This window comes from Mus caroli, unplaced genomic scaffold (genome assembly GCF_978045245.1).
Source record: "Mus caroli unplaced genomic scaffold, Mus_caroli_1 scaffold_1, whole genome shotgun sequence".
In the NCBI taxonomy this organism is placed as follows: Eukaryota; Metazoa; Chordata; class Mammalia; order Rodentia; family Muridae; genus Mus; species Mus caroli.
Genome location: NW_028227256.1, coordinates 17,683,331 through 17,703,803, shown reverse-complemented (window position 1 = coordinate 17,703,803; position 20,473 = coordinate 17,683,331). Strand labels below are relative to the sequence as shown.

Sequence of the window (20,473 nt, the reverse complement as noted above, 5' to 3'; positions counted from 1 at the left end):
TAAATCCTAACTTCCCATTTGACAAAACTTCCTACAGGCAAAGAAAAAAAAAGAAAAACAGGGGGTGAGGTGGGAAGGACCACAACTCCCAGAATGCAGTGCTTCCTAGCCTTCCTGTTGCTCAATTTCCAGGGGGTGGGTTTTGAGCATCCTCTCTGTACCATTGGTCAGACTTCCTATTAGGGCGGAGAAAGCGACCATTTCTCTCCAATCCAGGCACGGAATGAAAGGCTAGTGAAGTGGTCAGCCAATCATAACGCGTCTCTGCTCCATGCTTCCTCCACCATAAACTTCCGTGGCGGGAAAACTTGGGAAGTTTTCGCGCCAAGGCGGTGTCACGCGTTTCCGGGCTGTTTGGTGGCCGGCGATTTCGGAGCAGCGACATGGCGGGCACAGTAGTGCTGGATGATGTGGAGCTGCGGGAAGCGCAGAGAGACTACTTGGACTTCCTGGATGACGAGGTGAGGCTCGGGCCGCGAGCCCGGTGCTGGGGTCCCGCGGGTGACCGGGCACGGTGCTGGGTTCCCGCGGTTGACCGGGCACGGCTGATGGGGTCCCACGGGTGACCGGGCACGGCTGATGGGGTCCCCACGGGTGACCGGGCACGATGCTGAGTTCCCGCGGGTGACCGGGCACGGTGCTGGGGTCCCGCGGGTGACCGGGCACGGCTAATGGGGTCCCCACGGGTGACCGGGCACGGTGCTGGGTTCCCGCGGGTGACCGGGCACGGCTGATGGGGTCCCCACGGGTGACCGGGCACGGTGCTGGGGTCCCCGCGGAGGACCAGGGCCGCTGATAACTTATTTTCTCTGCAACTTCCTGTTATCTTTTTTTCTCTCCTTCAGATGTACCTAAAGATTTTTAAAGTTACATTCTTTTCATGTTAATTATACGTATTAGTTTCGTTATGAAATTTCATAAACACATAATGTATTTTGGTCATATTTCTTTCTTATCACTCCCTCTTATAATTGCTGCTACTGATCCCCATAGCCTACTTGATATGATACCCAGGCCTTGTGCTTGCCGTCTTCCCCTGAGGAGCATATTTTTCTTGAAACCTCTTACATTAGGATATGTTAACTATACATACGGGTTACATTATGAAACTTCATAAGCACATAATGTATTTTGATCATTTTCATTTTCTCATTATCTCCCCTTGTCATTTTCTTGCTCCTGCATATCTTCATGAGCTGCTTGAGTTTTCTCCAAAGTAATTTAGGTTGTCTCTAAATTCATGTGTTCCCCACAACCCCACACAACTTGCAAGGAGACTGGTCAGGTGTAAACGGGCTCTTACTTCGAAGAGCTAATGTAACTGGCACAGAACCCTCAGATTTAATGACCGACTTGATGCTGGTGGGGGTAGGAGCCAGACTAACAATTTATGACAGCTCTCTTTTTGGTGAATCAAGTGTTTTGTTTGCAGGTAAAATGGGGATTAAGTGTAATCCAAAATTTAAAGCTATACGATGTCGATGAGCCCTGGAAGTTTGTTGATCAATGAAAAGCAATTCAAATTTGAACTTTAAGAGTATTTAAATTACATTTCAAATATGCATCATGATTTTGAAATATGTCTACAGTCAGGTGTGTTAACATCCCGATTTTAAAGTTAAATTTTCGTATTGCAAGGGGTTTTTTTTGTTTGTTTGTTTTTACTAAGTCTTTAAGACTTAGGCCATTCTAATTCCCAATTAAAATGTAAGCATATAGGAGAACTGTTAATGATCATGATAGTATGTGATAGGGCATGCTGGACAGGAGGAAAGGGTTGTCTGCAGCCGTCTACTTCCTGGGCACCATTGAGACATATATCAACATGCTGGCATCCTCATGTGTAAGTGACATAGTGGCTAGTGCCATCTTTGCTGGTGTAGGCTTTAAGTAGCTCCCGAGTCCCTGCTTAGAACTTTTGAATACCTTTATGCTGACCTCCCATGGTATAAATAGAACCCTCCCCCACCCCCACGATCAGTAACCCCTTTATAAATTGAATGCTCAGTGGTCCTTAATGCTCTATTGATAGAGACAGCAGGTGTGTTCTCCTTGTCCAGAAAGGCATACACCTGTTTTATAACGTAGGCAAGAACATCTTTCCGCTGAAAGACAGAAGTACGTTACACCAGAGGGCAAGAACACAGAACTGACCACCCTGCCTTTATGTAATACGTCCTTAAGTACCCCCAAGTTCTTGATGCAGTTGTAGACCCCACTGCTGAGCTTGCCTGCCTTCTGACCTTCTAATATTACTGGAATCCCTAGCTGGCTGTCCCTTAGCTTCAGGACAGGCTTACTCTCACTTGAAGATACCCCTTTCTACAGTGTTTACAGATTGTCACTGTGTACCTGTCTGCTTGCTTGTTCTTTTGGTTGTTGCTCTTGAAGGAGTCTGACTCTGTAGCCTAGCTTTGGACTTAGTGGTGATCCTCCTGCCTCAGATGCCTGAGTGCTGGAATTGTAGTTTAGCTCCATGCTCTACCTGAATTCAACTTTTCCTCTTTGTATCTCCTAGGCAGCTTTGGAGATCCAAGCTTGCTATGAATAAAACCAAGACCCTGTAGAAAGTGGACCCTCAGTTTCTTAGGTGACATTGACTTTATGATTCTTAGAGTCTCTTAATAGATTGTAGGTGAGGTCTGAGGCCAGTGGGTGAAGGGGAAGACTGAAGAACAGACTTTGCGTTCATCTGGGCCCAGAGGCTTTGTTTCCAGGGCTGCTTCTGGTCTGAAACACATTTGACTTGTGTCCTAATTTAATGTCTTAATTTAATATGTCAAAAAAGTTAATATGTCAAATCCCTTGTTCGATATGTCTTATTCCCGCTTCGCAGGAGGACCAAGGCATTTACCAGAACAAGGTTCGGGAACTGATCAGTGACAACCAGTATCGGCTGATTGTCAGCGTGAATGACCTGCGCAGGAAGAATGAAAAGAGGGCTAACCGGTGAGCCATGACAGGGTTTCTTGGGGCTCCGGTGCTTTGGAAGGAGAAAGGAAGACATCCTGTTTAGATTGGGAAGACCTAGATTGCATTGTATGTAGGCTTGACCTACATACAGGCTGTCATCTTCTCCCAGAGAAGAGGTGGTCTCAGGTACTCCCATCTTCCAGCGTTGTGTTGAGCATCCTGTTTTACATCTTTGATGAATTGAGAATAACTTCAGTCTTACACAGTGGTCGCACAAAGTAGACATGGATTTTCTTTCACTGACCCGAGGTTGCTCCTTCCTGTTTCCTTTTTCTGACCCGAGGTTGTTCTTCCTGTTTCTAGGGTCAGCTTCCTGAGCTCTGTCTAACTGTTCTTTGTCTCAACCCCACGCAGCCTCCTGAACAATGCATTTGAGGAGCTGGTTGCCTTCCAGCGGGCCTTGAAGGATTTTGTGGCCTCCATTGACTCCACCTACGCCAAGCAGTATGAGGAGTTCTACATAGGATTGGAAGGCAGCTTTGGCTCAAAGCACGTCTCTCCCCGGACTCTCACTTCCTGCTTCCTCAGCTGTGTGGTCTGTGTGGAAGGCATTGTTACTAAATGTGAGTAGATCGAAGATGGTGCTTAGGGCCCTAAGAAATGGTAGGGTAGATTTAGGCGGTCTGGAACCCAGGGGAGCTGGTATGAGTCTGGGGAACTTGTTGGAAACATTGAAATTAAATAGTAAAATGTGAAGCAACGCAGGGTCCACAGCACTCCGGCCTGGGAGGGACCAGCAGTGGAAAGCAGAATTGCGAGTTCCCAAAGCGGGAAGAGTCCTGCTTTTCCCTCCTCACTGCAACCCTGAACTGTCCCTTCATTGACATCAGTGGTACTTAAAATTACACACGGATGCAGGGTACCTATGTATAGATGTAAAGAAGAACAAATGACAAGTGCTAGTAAAACAGGTTAACCTAACTGGGAGAATATAGTATTTATTATAGAGCCTTGTATAAATTTAGACCCCCATTGTCTGTTATTGTGCCGTTGGGTGACTTTGTGCACACCTTTGCATCCCTAGGCTCTCTGGTTCGCCCCAAAGTCGTTCGCAGCGTTCACTACTGTCCTGCTACTAAGAAGACCATAGAGCGACGCTACTCTGACCTCACCACCCTAGTGGCTTTCCCATCCAGTTCTGTTTATCCCACAAAGGTGAGGGCATGGGGGCAGAATCTAGGGTGAGTGTTTAAATTCAGGCGACTATATAGTATCTGGAGTCTTTATCCTAAAAGTAGATATTCGAGGTAAGGATTAATTCAGAAAAAAAAAAGAATGGTTCAAGGTAAAGTTTAATATAGAAATCCTACCTTTTTTTTTTTAAGATTATAGTTAGAGGTTAGGGAGTTGGCTTAGTGGATAAGAATACTTGTTCTGGAGGTGTGAGGGCCTGGGTTTGAATCTCCAGCACCCAAGTAAAGGGCCAGGCGTGCTACACGTGCATTCTAACCCTGCCTGTCTTTGGACAGAGTGTCCTGGGAGAGAGTGATCCCAAAAGTTTCCTGGCTGGCTGGCCAGCCCAGCTGAAATGAAGAGGGAATTTGATGTCAAGCTCTGGTCTCCGTTTGCATGAGTGTGTGCACCTATACATGTTTGCGCACCCCACAAAATAAAGTTTAGAAAAGTTGCGATATAGAAAGCCCATACATACATAGACACACACACACACACACACCTAAGTGTATAATTCGAGTTTTTATAAGCAGAATATACTCATATAACCAGCATCTAAAGTGGAAAAAGACTTACCAGTGCGTAGGAATTGCTACGGAAGGCCATGCTATCCTAATGTCTGTTTTTGGAGAAAGGATCTCCACATAGCCTCGATTGTTGTCCTGGAGCTTACTAGAGACCAGACTGGCCTTGAACTCACAGAGAGCCACCTGCCTCTGTCTTCTGAGTGTTTAAAGGCATGTGACACCATTCCTGGCAATCCTAGTGTCTTAACACTAGGGATTGCTTTTGCCAAGTGGCTTGTAGCCTTCCTTTTGCTGTGACTCTTTAATACAGTTCTCATGTTGTAATGACCTCCAGTTGTAAAATGATTTTCGTTGCTACTTCATAACTGCAATTTTGCCATTGTTAGGAGTCATAACGTAAATATCCGTGATTTCTAATGGTCTTAGGTGACCCTGTGCAAGGGTCATTCAACCCCCAAAGGGGTCACGGCCCACAGGTTGAGAACTGCAGCTTTTGGCTGGTTTCCTGTGTATGTGCTCTTGTGCCGAACAGCTTTTGTGTGATACTGTGTATGCCCACGAGTGTGTGTCTTTCAGTGTTCATTTGTGTGATAACAATCCCATGTTATTTACCTATTCTGTTGATAGATTTAGATATTCTTTACAATCTGCCTGGTAGGAGTGCTGCTGTGAGCAGGTTGTAGCTTTGGCTGCGTGTTTCTCTTGGGTATTTCCTAGAGTAGGAAACCTGCATCAGGGCTGGGCATGGTGGAACCCATCTTTAATCCCAGCTCTCAGGAGGCAGAGGCAGGTGGATGGTTAGAGTGACTTCCAGGACAGCCAGGGGTACCCAGGGAAACCCTGTCGAAAAAAGAAAGAGGAAAAGAAAACCTGTATCAGCTTATGATCACAGATGCAGCCTCAGTGTGAGGAGTCGGGACTTTAATTTAGGTGTTAGTACAGCCGTGGTCCCATCTGTGAAAACTGACCCTTCCACTGGCTGATTTGTTACTAACCCAAGGATCAGGTTAGGAAGGCTGGAAGAGATGCATACACATTTATTGTTTGAGATAGTAAAGGTTCCAGAACGCTATAAGATGTTTTTCATGTTGGATGAATGCTCCATTTTAAAGACAAGACCAAAATGACTTTTTTCTTTTCTTTTTTTTTTTTTTTTTTTTTTTCTGTAGGATGAGGAGAACAACCCCCTGGAGACAGAGTATGGCCTGTCTGTCTACAAGGACCACCAGACCATCACCATCCAGGAGATGCCAGAGAAGGCCCCTGCTGGTCAGCTTCCTCGCTCTGTGGATGTCATTCTAGACGATGATCTTGTGGATAAAGTGAAGCCTGGTGACAGAATACAGGTGGTGGGGACCTACCGCTGCCTTCCAGGGAAGAAGGGCTGCTACACCTCGGGGACCTTCAGGTAAAGGGTCTGCTGTGCCATGGCCTAGCCTGGGAGTCCCACCCTCCCAAATAGGCATTCCGTCCTCACTGTGGCTGGTGAACAGAGAGCTCAGTCAAGTTCTCTGCTCCCGTTTTCTGGTTTAGTTTAATAGACCAGGAACATTTAGCACTGCTGGGCCTTCACCGGGCTTCACCGTTCACTGTGTTGCAGGACCGTCCTGATTGCCTGTAATGTGAAGCAGATGAGTAAGGATATTCAGCCTGCATTCTCTGCAGACGATATAGCCAAGATCAAGAAGTTCAGCAAAACTCGTTCCAAGGTCAGTTGAATGGGGATGGGTTTGGTTTGAAAGTGTTGCGTCCTGCATGGGGCCATCTTGGGCTGGAGCTAGAGGAAGTTGCTTTTGTTTTTGTTTTTGTTTTTTTTTTTCTCTCTGAAGTATTATTTGTTGCTACCTTCCAATTTTGTTCCAACTGACAAGTATTTTTGCCATTTTATTGGTGGTACTTGTGTCTTCTGGGCTGCTCAGTTGAACCTAATGCAGATTAAGAATGTAGGAGTTAGAATATGGTGTACCATTGAGCTTTATTTATAACTGGTTTAGTTCTGTTGAGACAGTCTTGGGTAGCCCAGGCTGTACCTGAACACCTGGTCCTCCTGCATGTACTACCATGTGTTTTTAGTTTTTCTTTTTAAACTGTATTTACTTACGTCTCACTGTTTATATGTGCACGTGTACCTACATGTGGAGGTCAGGGAACAGCTTGTCGGAGTTGATTACCTCACGCCTTATGGACCTGAGGGATTGAACTCGGGTGGTTGCTTTATAAAGACAATCTGTCCACATTTAGACTCGAGCAAGGTAGTATGTGTGATAAAAGCTACTGCTAAACCACGAGATTACCCAGTTTGTGTGTGTGTGTTTGTGTGTGTGTATGTTTGTTTGCACTGGGAATGTGCTTATTGTTTTGGAGATTAAACCCAGGGGCCTTGCCTTGTATGTGTTAGCTAAATTCTGTACCACCGAGGTGCATCCTCAGTCTGGTGTTTTTGGTATGCTTGTCCCTGAAGGTTTGGAGAGAAGTTTATTATAGATTGATAGATGGGAGAGAGCGTGGCATGCTGTGTGCGTTAGGCATGGTGAATAGACAGCCACGTGGTGGGGAGAGAGGACTGAGAAACTAAGGAAGTCTGGAGTGTTGGGGAAAAGGATGCTTAGCTTCTGGCCTGAAAGAGAAGAAACAGGGAAAGTTCTGGCTCAGAAAGCTATGAAGTCCCAACAACCACATTGTGGCCTAAGGGACTTCTCTCCCCCTGACTCCCCCCGCTGTTTTTTGAGACAGAATCTAACTATATATCCCACACTGGTCTGGGATGTCCCTAGTTAGCACAAGCTGGCCTTCAATCACAAGTATACCTTGACAAGTTTTGTTTTGTGCCATAGGCTACCTCTTTACCTGCCCTGCAGTTGTCTGAATGGGGTTGTCTTGGAGCAAAGCTTTTGGGTTTTGAACCTGGGTTTACCTTGTCTATGGGCTCCAGAAACCCCGCTGGTGTCTTGAGGCTTTTCTCTCTTGGTTCTTCCTCCAGGATGTCTTTGAGCAGCTGGCCCGGTCATTAGCCCCGAGCATCCATGGGCATGACTACGTCAAGAAGGCGATCCTCTGCTTGCTCCTGGGCGGCGTGGAGCGGGAACTGGAAAACGGCAGCCACATCCGTGGAGACATCAATATTCTTCTAATAGGTATGAGGGCGTTAGACCTTGAGGACGGGGCTTGGAAGAATGTGTATTTAAAATTGTACCACTGTGTCTAGTCATATTCTAGGCTCATCAGCGTACAGAAGACTAAAATGGGTGGTTTTGTTTTATCATCCCTGAAATTCTGATTCATCTGATGTAGACTATATACTGCAAATGGGAAAAGGGGAAGAAGTAACGGTTAACGTTAGTTCTGTGTGGAAGCAGAATTTGCTGGGGTGTGTGGGGATTTCCCAGAGAATCATCACCCCCTTGTCCTGCAGGCGACCCCTCCGTTGCCAAGTCCCAGCTTCTGCGGTACGTGCTTTGCACAGCGCCCAGGGCCATTCCCACCACGGGACGGGGCTCCTCTGGAGTGGGTCTCACAGCTGCTGTCACTACAGACCAGGAAACAGGTAAGGACCTGAGGCTCCCTGTCAGGCCCAGCATGAGTGTGAGCAGATTAGATTCTTCAAGCTTGTAGGTGCTGACTTGCGTTTGGGGACATTTGAAAGATTAGTGGAGTGTGTTATAAGAGTGAATGCTCTGGAGAAATGGATAAATGATGATTTAAATGATGGCAAAAGAAACCTGCAACTTAGGAGGAAGGGGAAATGAAATTAGGGAAAGATTGGAAGAGCAGGAAAGGAAGTCTAGCTGGGTATCACTTGAGGATGTGAGAGACTCCTGTGACGTGAAGTCTCTTACTGTGTGCTCATGCACTATGAGGACAGGTGCCACCGAGATCTTTGTCCCCTGACCGTGGCACACACATACATTTACCTCTTCTCTTTCTAGGGGAGCGCCGCCTGGAAGCTGGTGCTATGGTCCTGGCTGACCGTGGAGTGGTTTGCATTGATGAGTTTGACAAGATGTCTGACATGGACCGCACGGCCATCCACGAGGTGATGGAGCAGGGTCGAGTGACCATTGCAAAGGCTGGCATCCATGCCCGGCTCAATGCCCGCTGCAGTGTTTTGGCAGCTGCCAATCCAGTCTATGGCAGGGTGAGTGGAATTGGGCCCATAACCACTCTTGGATCAATTTGGTTTTGCTTACTGGCCAGACTGAGAGGTTTGTTATAGAGGACAGCTTGTCTTGTTACTACTGCTCTTGGATCACAGCAGGTTTTCTTCATGGTTCCTATATAACAGAAAAGAAATCATGTGTGCATGTGTGTGAGTGTGTATGCAGGTTCTGTGGTCTTGCATGTTTGTGTGTGTGTGCACTCACGCGAAATGCATGTAAACCAAAGATCAGTGTTGGGTGTCTTCCTCTATCATTCTTCACTTTACTCTTTGAGACAGGGTCTGTGAGTGAACCTGGGTTTCTGCTGTTTTGGCTGCCAGCTTGCCAGTTGATGTTAGGACCATCGAGTCTGTTTCTATAATTAGGCCATTATGCCTCTGGTCCATTCTCTGGTCCTTGGAGACTTTGTATATGCACTAAAAGGATTGTGGCTTATCAGGTGATCTCAGCCCTGAGCCTTGGTCTTCCAGGAACAGTTGAGTATTGAGATTCGTGTAGAATGAGAATGCACAGGTGTGTTCAGAACAAGGCTTTATTGAAGTTGCATGACACAGCAAAAGCTAGCACTGTTGGGGACATCTCAGATTTGTTACATCGTTTTTTTTTTTTTTTTTTTTTTGAGACAGGGTTTCTCTGTGTAGCCCTGGCTGTCCTGGAACTCACTTTGTAGACCAGTCTGGCCTCAAACTCCACCTGCCTCTGCCTCCCGAGTGCTGGGATTAAAGGCGTGCGCCACCATGCCCAGCACATGGTTGGTTTTGAATTAATTGATGGTTATTGTGCATCCAGAAACCAGTTCCTGATATCAGTTTTCTGTGACTCTGCTAATATTGGTGGGTTCATAGTCTGTAATTAAGGAGGAGTTATGTGTGTGGTTGAGACAGTGTGTCACTGTATAGCTCTGGCTGTCCTGGAGCTCACTATGTAAATTAGGCTGGTCTTGAACTTAAGAGATCTGCCTACGTAAGCTTCCCAAGTGCTGGGATTAAAGGCATCCTGTCATGTTTATTTTTAAATAATTTTATCTGATATTTTCTTACCTATTCATCTGCGGGTGGACATATAAACCAATTCCATATCTTGGCTGTAGTGAGCCATACTGTAATGAACATGATATACACAGGTATTTCTGGTATGCTACTGTGGGTGGCTTCTTGATGAAACTGAAAACCAAACTATTAAGAGTTTGCCTTTTTAAAACAAGGCATTTGTAGTGTTTCCTTGTATGAACTTAAACCCAGCAATGCTAGTGAACTGAACAGTGAAGGTTTCCCTTCTGCTAGGATGGAAGCTGCAATACTCACTCTTTTCCGTGCGTGCCCTACGTCAGGACCTCTAGGCTAACACTACCAATGTGCACATTGAAACTTTGTTGGTTCCTTTTGAGAATGGTTGATTTTCTGCTGGGTGTGGTGGCAGCAAGCTTTTAATCCCAGCACTTGGGAGGCAGAGGCAGAGGCAGGCGGACTTCTGTGCATTCAAGGCCATCCTTCTCTGTAGCAAATTCCAGAATGGCCAGGTCAGTCAGAGATCTTCTCTGAAGACAGAACAGACATTTATTTTTACGTGCATGTATGTGTGTAGAGTGCATCTGAGGGTAAGAGACAACTTAGGAGAGGTCATATCTCTCCTATTGTATTGATACCCAGTGATCTTGAGGACCTGATATGTACTAGAGGAGCACTCTACCACTGAGCTATATCCTGGTCCAAATTTTCGGCTCTCCTGCTATATTTTGTGTGGTCTAGCCTTACAGTCTCACCCCAGGATTGATTTGGCCTCGATGTCTGTTCTTCTTACTGATGTCACTTCTCCTTGGTTGTCCTCTTGTTCTCCAGTATGATCAGTATAAGACACCCATGGAGAACATTGGGCTGCAGGACTCATTGCTGTCTCGATTTGACCTGCTCTTCATCATGCTGGATCAGATGGATCCTGAACAGGATCGGGAGATCTCAGACCACGTCCTTAGGATGCACCAATACAGGGCCCCGGGGGAGCAGGACGGTGATGGTGAGTATAGAGAATACTACGAGTGGCTGCTGGAGGGGTCCTAATGGATACTGCTATCATTGGCTCATCCTGTGTCTGGGTTAATGTTTCCAGTACCCTCACCTTCTTGTCCTTCTCCCCTTACTTGACTGCTCGCTGGAGGTTGTGTGTCCATTTTGGGGTATTGCTGTATTTCTTTTGAGCAGTTGTGAGGTCCATGTGTCTCTTCCTTCCTCCTGGGTTCCTGCTTTCTGCTCTTGGTTTCGTCTCTTTCCATGCTGGAAAAGAGGCAGTTTTTCTTGCCTTTAACTCCTTGATGTTCTTTGTCTCAACTTGTGTTTGCTAGCTCTGCCATTGGGTAGTTCAGTGGATATCCTGGCCACAGACGATCCTGACTTTACCCAGGATGACCAGCAAGATACCCGCATTTATGAGAAGCATGACAGCCTTCTACATGGGACCAAGAAGAAAAAGTGAGCCTCTTCTTGCTTCTTTGTTGAGAGAGAGCTGAGATTTTGTTAGAGTACATTTTTGGGGGGTCTACAGATAAAGCACTTGACCTAGCCAGTTGCCTTGATAATGTCTCCTTGATTCAGTTCAGGCTCAGATCTTTCTTAAAACCGATAGTTTGCAGATAGTTTTGACAGCCAGCCGTGGCTCACACTCATAAGCTCAGTACTGAGAGGCCGAGGCAGGAGAAGCTAGCCTGGACTCCAGATGACTGTGTTAAAATGTTCTTTTTTTCACAGTATGCCCAAGTGCTAGTGGGTGTGTGGTCTGTCCTCTTATTCTCCGGTGGTCCTTTGTGGAGATTTTTGGTGACGATTAGTTGGTAGCCGGTAGTAGAGGCTTTAAGGATGAATTTGAGTAGAGGAGACTTGGTTGGGTGCTCCAACATGCTATGTAGACTCTCTCTTTGGCCATATTATAGAAAGAAGTATCATTGCACTGAATTTGAGTTGACTTCTTTGAACCAGTATTCCCACATATAAAATAGGACAGGTACCACATGTGGTGGAACAATTTTTAAAAACCTTGTAATACCAGAACTTCTTCCCTAGACTTTATGAGTCCGGGATAGCACCTGAGGCTAAATGGAGAATATTAGAAATGCTTTGTGTGTCCCCTCCTCCAAGAGGTAAAGCATGGCCCTGGGTGGGTTAGGAAAACGGCATTCATTCTCTTGGATCCAGGGAGAAGATGGTGAGCGCAGCTTTTATGAAGAAGTACATTCACGTGGCCAAAATTATCAAGCCCACCCTGACACAGGAGTCAGCAGCCTACATTGCAGAAGAATACTCACGCCTGCGCAGCCAGGACAGTATGAGCTCAGACACTGCCCGGGTAAGTGCACAGGGGGTTGTGGTCTTGAGGTCCTTTAGCTAGAACATGAGGAGTGGAGTTCCTGCTCTCTGGTAACCTGGGGGAGTTTTCACTTGACTGTCCTTCCTGGTCTGAAGAATTTTCTGTTGAGAGATATTTATTTATTACTTTCTGAGGGAAATGAAAACTAAGACCTCAGATGTAGTAAGAATGTCCGCCAGTGAACCATGAGTAGCTTCTGGGACCCGACCTTGTCTCGGTTGAGTGACCATGATTCAGAGCAGTTTCTAGTGTGACTTAATAGATTGGAACTTACCTGCATCTTCCAGGAACACTGTGTAGTTCATGTAGGACCCAAGTTCAAAGGCTGGCTTATACGACAGGCCTCTGGGCCGTCTGCTGTTGCCTTGTACTTGTTCTGTCTCAGGGTGTTCTGATAGTTCTTTACTTCCCCTCTGCCCATGGTGGGATGCGCAGAGCATCACTCGTTTCCATACTAAATGCTCCCTTTATCACTGCTCCTCCCTGTGCACAAACTGTTCCAGTGCGCCCGTTCGAAGGCCTGCTCACTGAAACAACAGAGTTATGGTTGTCTGGTTCTGTTAGCGCGCATGAAGGTCTCACAGAATTCTTAGGTGATGCAGAAAGCGGAGCTGGTGATGGAGTATCTAATACTGATGGGGTTCCACAGTGTGAGTGCATGCAGGTTTGATTTTGAAGATTGGTGTGAGTGTAAATGGGAAGTTAGAAGGTCCAAAGATAGAGGTGAACTGCATGTGGCACTGAGGTTCATATAACAGGAGACATCGAAACCATGATAGAAAGGGTGGCCCGTGCCTGGTCAGAGCTCTGCAGCTGGCGTGCAGCCTGGGGCGCAGCCTTTCCCTGCTCGGGCCTTCTCCGTACCGGTGAGAACGCTGGGGAGTAGCAGGGCCGCCAGAACTCCCTGGCACTCCAAGTAAGCACAGTGTGACTTGGTAGGCCAAGGACCCTACCACATAATGGGGCTTTAAGAAGATGCAGGCCCCTTGTGTGGGAGTGTGTCAGTCTCCTCCTCACTCTGAGAGACAGATACCTGTCCTCAGAGCTCCACTCTCACACAGGTGGCCTTGGACAGATTCAATTCTTCTATACCTATGTCGTCTTCTGTGAAGTAGTTAAGAGGAGTCACAGGTCCAGCTCAGCATTGTATAGAACATACTCTGATAATCCCTCTCCCCTGCATCACTAGTCTCTTCTCCCTCAACCCTCCCTAGCAGCCTCTCCTCTGCCCTGCCAGTGTCTGCCAGATTCATGACTTTTGGGTTCTGTTTAGTTTAGCCAGGATTATCTGTGTGATTATCTGTCCATTAGCACTTGCTTACTCCAGTGGGTATACAAATGAAAGCAGTGATTCCCTCTCTGCTTGAATCTATTGGTAGCAAAGAGTCTAGCAGTAAGTAGGGCCTCTAGAGTCCTCCCTATCTGTGCCTTGCTGTCAGTGGCTTTGGGCAGACTCAGTGCAGGCATCCCCAGCTGCTGTGAGATTGTGAGCGTAGTAGTGACTTGAATTCTGTCCAAATGATGGCTTTGCACAGCACTTCTGCTTGTCTTAGTTTTTTAATTCTTTTTCCTTCCTTCTTCTAACCTGTTCCTTGCATCTGTGCACCTGATGGTATGCCATGTTTGGGGCTAAGCACTCAACTGCCCGCCACTTCTTCTTAGCACCTTGTGCAGCCATGAATCTTTGCCTTCTCCACTGCTCACTGGAGCAGTGATTCTGATAAGGCTTGATGATGGCAGTAGTTGGGTTCTGGCTGATACTTGAACTTTAAATGGCATCCACCTATAGAGAGGACAGACCTTGGGCTTTCTTAGCATTTCTGGTATTGCCTTCATTCTTTTTCTGTGCCGTAGAGTAATACACATGTTTCTGCACAAGTAATTCCTGCACACTTTCTTCCAGACATCTCCAGTTACAGCACGGACACTGGAAACTCTGATTCGACTGGCCACAGCCCATGCGAAAGCCCGGATGAGCAAGACTGTGGACCTGCAGGATGCAGAGGAAGCTGTGGAGCTGGTTCAGTATGCTTATTTCAAGAAGGTGAGCTTTCAGGGAATCCCATGGAAGAGGAAGGGGAAAGAGTGTTAACAGCCAGAGGGGCTGGAGGAGACCAGGAGAGCAAGGCCTGCTTAACCAACTGAGCAAAGCTCATATGAACTCACAGATGCTAAAGCAGCAATCACAGGGCCTGTGCTGCTCTGCACCAGGTCCTCTGCTATGTATTAGAGCTTTCTGTTCAGTGTTTGTGTGGGATTCCTGAGTGTGTGAATGGGTGGGTCTCTGATTCCTGTGCCTTCTCTTAGGCTCTTTTCTTTCTGTTGGTTTGTCTTGTCCAACTTCAATGCAATGGTTTTTGTTTTGTTATATTTTATTTCATTATGTTTTGATGTTATCTTTTAGAGGCCTGTTCTTTTCTGACAAGAGACAGAAATGGAGTAGATGGGGGGGGGGAGGGTTGTGGGAGGTTTAATAAAAGGGCAGGAGGAAGTTGAGCCTTGTGCCTATGGCTCATCTGAAGAACTGCAGACCTTCAAGGTCTGCTTCTTTTTTCCTGCTTGAGAACCTGTGTTGAATTTCCACTAAATACCTGATCTATATAGACACAAATGGCTTGTTGCCTTAACCATAATGGTTTTGGAAACCTCCCGAAACATTTATTTAGTAAACTTAAAGTACCTACTGTGTGGAAAGCCTCACAGCATTGGTGAAAGATGGCTAGTAGGCTCTCCCTACTGATGGTCCTGGCTCGTGGACCAGGGAAGGTACAGATAAGTCTTAGAACTACACGGAAGTCATTTCTACGCATGATGCAGAAGCGACTCTGGGTTCCTTACTCAGTTTTGTCATCAGTAACATCCCCTAACTTGTTTCTAGGTTCTGGAGAAGGAGAAGAAACGTAAGAAGCCAAGTGAGGATGAATCAGACCTGGAAGATGAAGAGGAAAAGAGCCAGGAAGACACTGAGCAGAAGCAGAAAAGGTACCGTGGGGAGCTGAGAAGTGAGATGCGAGGCTCTGTTGTGGCCAGGGAGAGCCCTGCTTGTTAGTGGCTGGTCCTTCCAGGCCCTGTAGTGGTGGCAGATGGAGGTGGTTATTAATTCCTATAACAGAAGTGATGCCATCAGCAGGTCGCCCAGTGTTCTTGAGGCTGTTTCCTCTCCTGCTTATGCATTCGTCAGACTGATCTCAGGAACAGAGAGCACCGGGCACCAGGGCCTGGAGAATGTCTTTCAGTTAGAGTAGTGCTTTGTTCAGGCCTGAGCCTGGAAACAGATATGACTGACCACGGCCTATACGAAGGGCTGTATGAGCAAGACTGGATCTGCAGGATGCAGAATGGTGTTTCACATTGATTGGTTGTATATTTCTCTGTGGTCTGAGCCCCCAAATAGGGCTCTGTAAAGCCATCTCAGTTTCTTGACTGCTGTGGGTGTTTCAGGAGGAAGACTCATGCCAAGGATGGGGAGTCCTGTGACCCTTATGACTTCAGTGAAGCAGAGACGCAGATGCCTCAAGGTGAGTGACCATTTCCTCCCGACCCTTGCAGTTGCTGTTTGTGTGCCATTTCTCGTGGGTTCCCACTGCCTCCCGCACGAGACCCTGGGAAACCTGCAGTGCCAGTGTTAGAAAATAAGCTTGGCTCTGCTCTTGGTCTCTTCTATCTGGGTGACCTATGCCATGCCTGCTAGGGCCTCCCTCTAACTCAATTCCCCTAGCCATCAGAGCTTTCCCTGTATTTTCCTGCCTGGCCCTTAGGAATCATGGGAGACAGGCTTAGCAAGGAGGCGGGGATGCCACTTTTCTAATATTGCTGGAAATGGCTTCACCTTGCTGTCTCCCCTACCCCTGTTTCCCTGAAGTGCACACCCCGAAGACTGACGATTCCCAAGAGAAGACCGATGATTCTCAGGAGACCCAGGACTCCCAGAAAGTGGAACTCAGTGAGCCCAGGTGAGTTCTTCTGGGGGTGCCACCAGCCGCCGCCACTGACCTTAGAGCTAGAGCTCCACCGTGATTACCCCAGGCTCGCCCAGAGTGTTGCAAACCAGTGTCTAAAGGCTGTGGCGGTTTGGCAGAACTGCCTGCTTGCTATTGCTTCTACCTTGTGCAAATTTGAATTGTTACTTTTAAGTCAGGAGGAACTGGCTTGGTAACAAGGTCAAATTTTGATTTGTAGCTTACTGTAGCCTTGGATTCTTCTCATTGGGATATTTCTTCCCCCCCCCCCCTCATAAATTGTGGCCACTCTTTTTGAAAACCATATTTTCAGTAGAGTTTCAGAAAATACTCTTTTTCCTGAAATTTATGTTTACCAGACACCAAAGAAATAACATGGCTAAGGTTAATTTTTAAAGATACAAAATACAGCCCAGCCAAATGTAGAAAAATACTTAAAGAAAAAAACACTAAAATTGGCTGTAATTCTACTCCAGAAACAGCCAATGAGGTTTGCTTTCTGAATCCACTCAGTTCACTGTCAATCGCTGCTGTCTTTCTAGGGGCTGCAGTGTCTCGATGTGTAAACAGACTGGCTCACACGCTGAGATTCCCCTCCTTCCCTCGCATCCCTAGTGGTCCCATTAAAGGCATGTGTCCCCGTCCCCCAGTATGAGATGTAGATTCCTAATGAAGTCCTTGAGTGGCACTGAGGTGGCTCCATGTCACTGCTGTCCATTCACAGTGAGACATTCTTCGGTTTGCCGCCTGGCACAGTCATAAGGCGCAGTAAGGTCCCTAGACTGGGGAAGAGTCATGGCTTCCATTAAGTCCTGTGTGTAAACTGTCTCCTAGCTGTCGTGCTGACCAGTTTCCATGTGTAGGATTACCAGTCTCTTGACAGCCTCCAGGTTTCAGAGACTCCTCGTGCCTGAACTACTGGAAGCTCTGCATGCAGTGTAGGTTGGTTTAGAAGGATGCTCAGAATATTGGAAAGACACTTTCCCATGTCAGGCTTGTCTTAGAGCTGCCGGTGGGTTTGCTGCCATTTTGTTGGTTTAAGACAAGGTGATGTTGGGGGCTTCCTTAGTGCTGGTATCAGACATGTGCTCCACCAGACTGGCCTCCTACTTCCTCACGTTTTTCCTGTCTTGTGCAGGCTGAAGGCTTTTAAGGCGGCCCTCTTAGAAGTGTTCCAGGAAGCTCATGCACAGTCTGTGGGCATGCTCCACCTCACAGAATCCATCAATCGGAATAAAGAAGAGCCTTTCTCCTCAGAGGAAATCCAGGCTTCACTGAGCCGGATGCAGGATGATAACCAGGTCATGGTGTCTGAGGGCATCGTCTTCCTTATCTGAAGTTGTTGCTACCAAGTACTGCCCTGTCCCCAGCCTTTGTCTCCCATCCTCCAGTAACTTTTTTAAGGGATGTTGATGGTGAGACGATCAGGACTTGGAAGCTTTGTGTATGACGTCTGCCTTAGGGCAAGAGCTGGAGGGAGGGCCAGGACTCAGGCAGAAGGCCTGCCTCACAAGCCTTCCAGTCCTAAACATGGGAAGTCTTCATGATTTGAGCTGTGTTTCTGGGCACAGCTGTGTTCTGCGTTTGTTACTTGTGTTTTTACCCCCACCCCCCCAGGCACTTTAGTCCAGGAAGCTTTTGAGGTCTGTTGGGCCAAGAGTGGCTCAGGCAGATGACAAAGTTGGATTGGAGAAAGCTTTCTTTGCAATTAGACTAGTATGTATTGTTGACCTAAATTTCCAAGACATTCATACTGAGTAAATATAACTATTTTGTACATGTGGACTTCATGCTTTGTGCTTTAAAAAAAAAAACCATGTATTTATTTGTCTGTGTGTATGTATGTGAGGGTTGGGGCTGAGACCTACTGGGACATATTTCTGGAGGTCAGTGGACATCTCATGGGAGTTGTCCCCTACTACCATGTAGGTCCTAGGGATCCAACTCAAGTAGTCAGGCCTGGCAGTGGGTTCCTTTACCTTCTGAGCTGCCGCTCAGGCCCAGGCCCACCCGAAGATTTCTTTTAATTTCATTACAAAAACATTGTAGTTAAAATCACACTAGAGAATTCAATGAACTTGTCTAATTTTAGAGTAGCCATGGTACAAGAGGCTACCATCACATGGATTTTATACTTTCAACTCTTGTAGATACTTTTATGTACTTATCTACCCACCACCAAAGGGGACAACTTGGTGACAGAGTTAGAATAAAATGAGACTTGATATCCTTCATAACTCAGCTCCCTTTGTCCTTCCTCATGCCGTAGGATTTAGTCTTGTCTTCTGCTCTGCTTATATACGACATGTACATATGTTATTGACTAGGTTCCGCATGCACAGGAGAACATGTTTATTTCTTTCTGAGGTTGTGACCTCAGTGTGTATGTGTGTGTAAAATCCTACTGTGTGTGTAAAATCCTACAATATGGTTATTTTTACACTATAGCTGAATTCTATTTTTTCTATGTACTAGATTTTTGTTATCCATTCATCCCTGGGGGTGTGGCCAGGATGGAGAAGCCTGGGTCAAGGTCTGGGTTCATCTCCCAGCACTGCATAAACTGGTTGTGGTGGTGCATGCTTATGGCCCCAGCACTCCCTGGGTTAGTGCAGCAGACCCTCATCTTTGATAAGCCTAATTTTTGTGGTATGTGCCTTTAATCCCAGCACTTGGGAGGGTTCATTTACAGAGTGAGTTTCAGGATAGGCAGTGCTACACAGAGAAAAACAGAACAGTCTAGGTCTTATGGTAGGTTTGGTTTTTTTTGTTTGTTTGTTTTTGTTTTTTGTTTTTTTGTTTTGGTTTTTCAAGACAGGGTTTCTCTGTGTAGCCCTGACTGTCCTGGAACTCACTTTGTAGACCAGGGTGGCCTTAAAATCAGAAATCCGCCTGCCTCTGCCTCCCAAGTGCTGGGATTAAAGGCGTGCACCACCACCGCCCGGCATTATGGTAGTTTTTAATATTGTAAAACTTCTCTAAAGTGATCTCCCTAATGGCTGTATTCATGTATTGGTGCTTTTTGTATGCAGGCATACTGGATTTCTTTTGTGGGCTTAGCTTCTGCATTTATGTCAAGTCATCACAAGGTGGCAGCAGGCTGCTGTGCTCGCTTTGGGGATTTTCCCTTTGTAGATTTCCTCAGAAAACCGTCAGCTAAATGTGATAATGTGCAGTGCAAAACAGGCCCTGCTGATTTGGAAAAGACCCATAACCATGGCAGTTACTGAAAGTCCAGGGAAACAAACTCTGGCTTCACTGACCCAACAGAGGTCGCCCCCCCCCCATACCCCTCTCCTCCCCTTAGAGAACTGGTAATTTATGTCAGAAACTGTCAAAATACTGTCCTTATTCATAGAGGGATCCTTTTGCAGGGTAATTGTGCAGTTACTTGGCATTAAGCCTTTTTTTTTAATTGTCTCATAATATTACATTCAGACTGCAGTTTTCCGTACCTCCCCCCAGATCAACTCCCCTCCAAAAAGAGTAGGCCTCCCAGGGACATCAACCCGACATAGCATAACGAGCTGCAATCAGACCAGACACATACAGTCACATCAAGGCTGGACAGGGCAACCCAGCCGAAGGAAAAGGGTCCTGCAAGTAGGTAGAGTCAGGAAGAGCTCCACTCCCTCAACACTAAGCTACTTAGCCAACGCATGCAGAGGTTGGACCCCTTTAGGCCTCATCTCTCAAGTTCCCATGAATCCTAGTCAATTGGTTCTGTGGGCCAAGTTCTCTGTGTGTGTCCCTGACCTCTCTGGTTCCTCCCCTCAGCAAGAGTCCCCAGAGCTCTTCCCCAATGTTCCACTGTAGGACTCTCTGGGATCTAAAGACTAACCCTAGCAAAGGCTCCTAGTAGTGGGGAACATGGAGCCTGAGCCCGCCATCTTCCGGAACCAGGCAAGGCCTCAAGTGGAGGGATGAGCACACCAACCTAGCCATGACACCTTCCACCTACAGTTCATCCTGCCTGCAGAGTGTCCTTAAAAGCACAAAGCATGTGTTTAGGGTGTAACAAACTTTCAGTTGTGCCAGCTCTCAGCCATCGGCTGAGTAAGTCATGGGGCTGGAGAGTTGGCTAAGAGCACACTATTCTTGCAGACGATGTGCGTTCAGTTCCCAGCACCCATGTTGGGCCTGCTAATAACCTCCTCTGATTCCACTATTTAGGGGATGCACAGACACATTTAAAAGTAAAGTAGTAAAAGTTGAAAACATCATTGCTTAAAAAACAAAACACTGAGTTGTCTACATGCTTCATTCCAAAAGAACCTATTTACACATACAATGCTTAGTAAAATAGCTAAGGTTTCTGGGGCTTAGA

At 46.7% G+C, this 20,473-nt stretch overlaps 1 protein-coding gene across 2 annotated transcripts; it reads left to right on the top strand.

Moving 5' to 3' along the window:
• The first annotated feature begins 315 nt into the window (after window positions 1-315).
• Window positions 316-18,383, top strand: Mcm3 (minichromosome maintenance complex component 3). 2 transcript variants are annotated; one of them, XM_021149379.2, is made up of 17 exons: window positions 316-461; window positions 2,837-2,949; window positions 3,328-3,536; window positions 3,998-4,128; window positions 5,843-6,081; window positions 6,274-6,382; window positions 7,654-7,807; window positions 8,086-8,217; window positions 8,600-8,808; window positions 10,669-10,843; window positions 11,169-11,295; window positions 12,016-12,166; window positions 14,091-14,231; window positions 15,066-15,169; window positions 15,629-15,705; window positions 16,050-16,140; window positions 17,285-18,383. In XM_021149379.2, the coding sequence occupies exons 1-17, from the start codon at window positions 384-386 to the stop codon at window positions 17,481-17,483; spliced, it is 2,439 nt and encodes an 812-aa protein (XP_021005038.1). In that variant the 5' UTR covers window positions 316-383; the 3' UTR covers window positions 17,484-18,383. The 2 variants fall into 2 exon arrangements, with proteins under 2 accessions (XP_021005038.1, XP_029338074.2); XM_029482214.2 differs by lacking the exon at window positions 2,837-2,949.
• Window positions 18,384-20,473: the final 2,090 nt, after the last annotated feature.

Coding starts and splice junctions, on each gene's coding strand:
- Mcm3 (XM_021149379.2), top strand. CDS start 384: ATGGCGGGCACAGTAGTGCTGGATGATGTGGAGCTGCGGGAAGCGCAG. Junction 2,950..3,327: donor AATGAAAAGAGGGCTAACCG/GTGAGCCATGAC, acceptor AACCCCACGCAG/CCTCCTGAACAATGCATTTG. Junction 15,170..15,628: donor ACTGAGCAGAAGCAGAAAAG/GTACCGTGGGGA, acceptor TGGGTGTTTCAG/GAGGAAGACTCATGCCAAGG.